At 44.3% G+C, this 6,778-nt stretch overlaps 1 protein-coding gene across 1 annotated transcript; it reads left to right on the plus strand.

The window, feature by feature from the left end:
- The first annotated feature begins 1,569 nt into the window (after positions 1-1,569).
- Rpl7 (ribosomal protein L7) lies at positions 1,570-4,695 on the plus strand. The gene is made up of 7 exons (XM_047560897.1): positions 1,570-1,619; positions 2,402-2,510; positions 2,788-2,954; positions 3,463-3,600; positions 3,724-3,833; positions 4,151-4,360; positions 4,634-4,695. Exons 1-6 carry the CDS (start codon positions 1,606-1,608, stop codon positions 4,357-4,359), a joined length of 747 nt encoding a protein of 248 aa, XP_047416853.1. The 5' UTR covers positions 1,570-1,605; the 3' UTR covers position 4,360; positions 4,634-4,695.
- The last annotated feature ends 2,083 nt before the right edge of the window (positions 4,696-6,778 follow it).

The following is a 6,778-nucleotide window of genomic DNA, read 5'->3' on the forward strand; positions in this document are numbered from 1 at the left end:
AGCCCTTGTCAGAGCGGCCGGGACCAGAAGGCTGCACCCCGCGCCTGTCCCCGAGGTGCCCGCCGGACCACAGTGCGCGGCGCCGCTCTCTGCTTGCGCGGTGCTGGGCTCCGCGCAGTGGCCCCGGGGTAAGCCCGCCGCGGCTGCCGCCCGGCTCGGCGCCTCCTGCCGGCGGCCGCCCGCCTGTCCTGGAGAGTCTTGCCGGCCGGTCCCGCTGCAGCGGCGGTGACAGCCGTGAGTTAGGCGACACGCACTGCACTCATGGCCAAGCTGCTGCCGCCCGAGGGTCCCCGGAGCCGGCGCGGCGGCTCCTTTTCACCCCGGGGAAGGAATGAGCGGTGGAGACCGCACGGGCTGGCCGGCCGCCGCAGGAGTTGTCAACTTGACCCAAGTTGCGAGAGGGTGGGAGAGTGGGGTGCGGGGCAGCGGAGCGCCGGAAAGGGGCGACTCGCTAGGCGCAGGCGAGCGCTGCCCAACGGCTTGCAGCTGCCCCTGCGGTCTCGTGTCCCCCTGCCCTGCACTCCCCGCGGCTGTCACTCGGGCACCAGGCTCCGCAGCGCAGTGCCGCTTGCAAGTTGGAGCGCTCCCGGCCGGCTGTGAGCGGGTTCCACGCTCCGCGCTATATAACCCGCGACGGGGAAGAGCCGGCGGCGGCATCGGCTCGGCCCTCCCTCCGCTCGGCCCTCCCCGCCCCCGGGCGCACCCCGCCCCCGGCCCAGCCCCCAGCCCCCAACCCCCCGCCCGTCGTCCGCCTAGCCGCGCGGGGCAGCCCCTCTCACATGGCCGTGGCCGCAGCCTCCAGCCCTCATTGCACCTCCCTTCGTGGCTCACGCCCACTGCCACAGGTCGTCCCTGCCTCCGCCTGTCAGGCCGCGAGGTCCGCGGAGCCCCGGCCTTCATTCCCTGGCCGTCTTGTCCTCGCTCTTCCCGGTCTCACCACTTTCGTTAGCCAGGGGACTTCGGACGGCCCAGCCTGCGATCAGGCACTGCGGAAGACAGCCCTGTAGACTAGAGGACGAGGAGAAGGACCTCGGCAGCGCGGCATGGGGGGTTGGTGCCAGAGTCTAACTACGGGCGGCAGAGAGTCGGGGAAGCGGCCAAAAGTGACTTCGAATCGTTGCTAGCTGTTTGGGACATGATCCCAAAGGCTCTCATTTTCCTGGCTGGAATCACCATGGCGGTGGTTACCCACACTGCTGGTCAGGCGTCACCCTCCCGTCGGGCTGACCATGGAGTGATGCATGCCGGGGTTTGTAGTTCGTACCCAAGAGGCGTGTTATGTTAAGTTACAACCAGGAACTCGAGCTAATCCTGTCAACGCAACCTAGGGATTAGGACCCCGAGCAGTCAAGGTGTCACCACTCCTAGCTCTTGAATTGATTAAAGCCTAACCAGTGCATTTGCTTTTCCTACACAAATTTTGCCCGAAAGTTGATTGGAAGAGATTAAGTCGGGCATTTCTTAATTTTGCAACTGCGAGGTGGGCTCTCAGTTCTGAGTTCTTTTCTGGCTTATTTTAGGACGCCTATAAATCGTGGGGCTTCTCGCGCAGTCTTTAAGTGGAAAGTGCGCATGCGCTAACTTCCTCTTTTTCCGGCTGGAACCATGGAGGTTGCCGAGTAAGTTACCCTTCGTCCTCTCGAGAATCCGTTGCCATCCCCGAAAATATAGGCCATTTGCCTCACTTTTTCCCTGTTTGACCTTAGCTCCTACCTTTGCCCACTTATCTTTGTGTTTGTGACGCTCCGTGACACCAGTAGGGACCCCAGGCTGGGATGGGATGCGGGCGGCCTTAAGTGGAGGTTTCTGAAGTACCCGGAACGAGGTACCACCGCAGAATTTGTGTGTGCAAACCAAACAGATTGGGCCGAGGTCTTTCGAGGCCCGCATAAAACCTGTTAAGTTGCATGCATCCTTGGCTAGTACGTGGCCCAGGCGTCTTTGCAGGCCGTGGCTTTCAACGTGTGTTGCTTGGGACTTGAACCAGGGTGGAGTTTCACCATTTTAATATTGAGAATCCTAGGTTCTTTAGACTGAAAGTCAAGTGTCTTGTAGCAGTCTTTCAGTCTGGTACGTTTTGCAGTATATTTTCTAGATATATTTTCTGTAGATACATTTGTTGGAGGTCAGGATTGGAACTGGAACAGTTGTTAATTCTGCTAATGTCATGTTTGCGATTGCAGTTTATCTAAAGTGTGTGTTAAAAGGTGAAAATTACTGGGAGAAATCTGAAAAACATTTATTTTTTAGGCCAGAGCATATTGGGGTAATTCAGATACCAGTGGTGGTTAAGAGCCAGTGACCCTAGGTATGTTAGCACGCTGCTCAGTACAGGATGGGAGTGATGCAAGGCTTAAAGGTTTTTGAACTACTGATAATATTCTTTATATGCTAATGACAGAGAGAAGAAAAAGAAGGTCCCTGCTGTGCCAGAAACCCTTAAGAAAAAGCGAAGGAATTATGCAGAGCTGAAGATAAAGCGCCTGAGGAAGAAGTTTGCCCAAAAGATGGTAAGTAAAGTTTTGGACTACTTAGATTTGAGAAGAGTTCTGTGATTGGGATTGAGAATGAAGTGAATGTTCTTAGCTAGACTTGTGTATTTCACTGTTGTACCAAGTAATCGCTTAGAGCTTCCTTATGTGGCATTCTCATATAAATATAGCATCTGCTTTTTGGAATGTTACTGTACTGTGGCAGTAAAAGTTGAAGGGAAGATTATTTTTAAAATTGCTATTGCAGATTGTGTTTGGGAATTAAGAATCGTGAATAATGGTAATTGCTTTTCAGCTTCGAAAGGCAAGGAGGAAGCTTATTTATGAAAAAGCCAAGCATTACCACAAGGAATATAGACAGATGTACAGAACAGAGATTCGAATGGCTAGAATGGCAAGAAAAGCTGGCAACTTCTATGTACCTGCAGAACCCAAACTGGCATTTGTCATCAGGATCAGGGGGTAAGTTCAGTTTTTATTGCATTTGGGTTTTAAAGGGAAATTTTAAAAACCTCAGAAAAATTTCTCGTTAATTCGGGAAGGGCTGATTCTGAAACATGGGAATAACAATGTTTTAGGTGTGACTAGAAAAAGGAGTGGGTGTCATTTTAAGGGATTAGTTGTAAGCCCTCTGCCTAAAGCTCCTGTCCACTGTAATTGAACCCAGGAAGAATTCAGTGTCTTGTCAGTTGATTTCAGAAGAAATTAAAGTGTGCCATTAGTATCATGCTATAACAAAGGTAGAAGTCAGAACCTTTTATGTGTTACTGGTACTTAACAAAAATAGTTGGAGAGGAAGCAAGTTAGTGGAAATTGTAGAAAACAGGAAAAAACACTGAACTTTGGTCTCTTTAATATGAAAGGATTCTTACTTAATAAGTGGGATGTGTATGGTCAGTTTCTTTAGTTTCTTGTCCATTAATAGAAAAAACACATAAAATAAAAATTCTTTGGTCCCTTTTCACTGCAGTATCAATGGTGTGAGCCCAAAGGTTCGTAAGGTGTTACAACTTCTTCGCCTTCGCCAGATCTTCAATGGCACCTTTGTAAAGCTCAACAAGGCTTCAATTAACATGCTGAGGATTGTGGAACCATATATTGCATGGGGGTAAGAGCCTTTTTCCTTTTATTTGTGCTTGGCAAGTAGAATGGCATGGCAGGGTGGATTTTAGATGTTTTAATAGTGATAATCTTTTTCTTTGATCATTCATGTCTGTTTTTCATATTTCAGGTACCCAAACCTGAAGTCAGTGAATGAACTCATCTACAAGCGTGGCTATGGCAAAATCAATAAGAAACGAATTGCCTTGACGGATAATGCTTTGATTGCACGATCTCTTGGTAGGTTCTCTTTGTTTTGGGGAAAGTTCGATATTAGATGAAAGTGGTATTTTCTATCCTCCCATGGCCCTAATTTTCTCAATACTAATGAACCTTCATATATTTCCTATATTTCGTTAAAGAAAATGTAAGATAATTTCATCAGCTTAAATCTTGATAAGAGTGCTTTAGCTTTGAGCTATATCCCCAGCCCTTTTTAGATATACATGATTCTTTTTAATTTGCATTTAGCTCAGCCTATAATTGTGCTTGTTGGATGCCTTAAAATGTAATGATTTTTTTTTTTTTAAACTTTAATAACTGTTAATTTTTTCCAGGTAAATATGGCATCATCTGCATGGAGGATCTGATTCATGAGATCTACACTGTTGGAAAACGCTTCAAAGAGGCAAATAACTTCCTGTGGCCCTTCAAATTATCTTCTCCAAGAGGTGGAATGAAGAAAAAGACCACCCATTTTGTAGAAGGTGGAGATGCTGGCAACAGGGAAGACCAGATCAACAGACTTATTAGAAGAATGAACTAAGGTGAGAAACTGCATCCTGAGAGAAAGAAGTAGTCTGAATAATTGAGTGAATGTGGTAATTTGGAATATGATCAGTACTCCTCGGTGGGGTGGGGTGGGGGAAGTATATGATTTGTTATCTCTTAAAGAGTCTTTCTGGAGGGAAGGAACCCTCCATCTTTTTTTAATCCATTTAAAAATGGAAACTGGGTGTCCTTTAAAATATAACTTACTAATGTTCATTTTTAGCTGCTATTGTCTTTCCTTCATAGGTTTATTTTCTTTTTCCTTTCAGGTATCTACCATCATATTTTTGTAATCTGGTCAGTTAATAAAACAGTACCTGCTCTCAATGTATTGGTGACTTGGTAGTCTGCCTCTGCCTTCCTTCAACTATCGTGCTAAATCTTGGTGTATGATCAAATTCAGTCATATCAACAGAAAACTGGGATCAAGTTTTTATCTTATGAAAAAAAAAAAAACATTTTTTGGGTTTGTTGAAGGGTTTTCATATTACCATACACATTTAATTGCTGAAGTTCCATGTCTCTCAGACAGTGACTTGCCTGAAAACTACCATGTGAGTGTGTTGTTATCCTTTTGTATACCACTTTTACATTCTTATTTTGCATCTTTTACCCAAATTTAGATGGATTATTAGTAATTTTATTATACATTGTGGATATTATGTAGAAGAAATTGGATTAAAACACTTGGAGTTGAAATTAGTGAGCAAAAATTTGAAGTACAAAGTCTTTACATGTAGAGTATAGCATAAAGTATACAATGAAAGCAAAATTTTTGTAGTAATTGAATTTTATTACTGAGAAACTGATGGTAGCAGTGTGAAACATATCCCTTGTTGATTTTTTGGCACCAGAATCATTAACTGATTTTTAATAATTGAAAGTATCTAGAACAATATATTAGGAATTTTTAAAAATTTCTTCTGATACTGGAAGGTAGTTCTATGACTAAGTTTCTTTTGAGTTCATGGAGAGAAAACAAGAAGATAACTTCATAAAACCATGTTACATGTTTATGAGAGTGTGTTTTGTCAGAAATTTGTTTTCTTAGTGAACTGTAGGATCAGTGTAAAAAAAAAATTATATGTTAATCTCTAGGTGGAGCCAAAGAGTTTAAATTTTGAATCTTGCCCTCTTTTGCTGTTAAATATGAGTACAAGACCCCAGTTTTTGCACATCCTCTGTCCTGAGATGTAAAGGTATCTCAGAAGATGTTAGAGTCTGGTTGACTTCCAGATTTTTGGACAGTGGTGAGGGCCATCAGTGGCCTTTGCAGGGTCAGAATGAAGTTGTGTAGATGGCATTATTGCTAACTGCCTAGGTGGGGGTATGTACAATGTTAGAGGAAGTTTTTAGGGGAATGGAAATAACAAGTGTTTAGATACAGGGTTGTAGTATTTAGCGATTTTTCTTAAAGAGCAGTTTTAGGTTTACAGCAAAATTTAGCAGAAGTGTAAAGGGTTACCATGCATTCCGTCTCCGTACACAGCCTCCTCTGCTGTCAACTCCCTACCACCATCTCAGTGGTATATTTGTTAGTCTCTGAATTCATACTGACATATCACCCAAAGTAGCAAAAAAAAAAAAAGGTAGTTGATGAGGTGTAGGAGTACCTGGGATGAAGAAGTAGGGTGCTGATTTGATCACTCTTGTAAATAGGACCAGAGAGTAGGGAAAAGTGGGAGGGATTGCAGAGATCCAGATGGTGCACTCTGAAGCTCTTGCAGGGGGATTAAGAAATTGAGGCAGTTGTAGAGAGTATGGGGGTAAGTAGGAAAAATTTACAGCATTGCTGTCAGGTGATGACAGCGGTTTCCTAGAGTATAAAGTGAGCTCTGCCATCCTAGAATTGTGAGGACAGAAATAAGTGGGTATGAAAATATTTTGTGAACTGTGGAGATGAGGTTTGGCACCTTATTTTACTTAGGAAACCTACCGCTAAATGTGATGCCATCATTTACAAAGGGTGCTTTACTTCCCCAATTAATTTGAGTCTTGGCACATATTAGGTTCAAAAAGTCACCTCATCTTGATTTCCATTTGTACCTTTTTAAAGCTCTATCTAATAAGTCTTCCCCTAGCTATCTTCATAAAAGGGTATTAGACTTATTGGCCTTTAAGCAGTTTTACTTACCGTTTGAAGATTCATTTTTGGTTTGTTAGCTCCAGTACAAGTTTTGGCACCAGGCTGCTTGGGTTCATGTCTAGTCTCAGTCTGGGCCAATAAGTCCGGCTCAGTTTCTTCATTAGCAAAATGGGGGAAATAATGGCACCTGGTTTCATAAGCTTCAGTGAAAATTTGTTTCATGTTTCATGAAGTGTTTGGTATTGGTAGTGAACTTGAGCACTTAGTTCAAATGTACAACTGGGAGCAATATAAAATAGCCTCTACTTTTGTGTGTTACTCTGATGGA

This window comes from Sciurus carolinensis, chromosome 1, assembly GCF_902686445.1.
Source record: "Sciurus carolinensis chromosome 1, mSciCar1.2, whole genome shotgun sequence".
Lineage (NCBI taxonomy): Eukaryota > Metazoa > Chordata > Mammalia > Rodentia > Sciuridae > Sciurus > Sciurus carolinensis.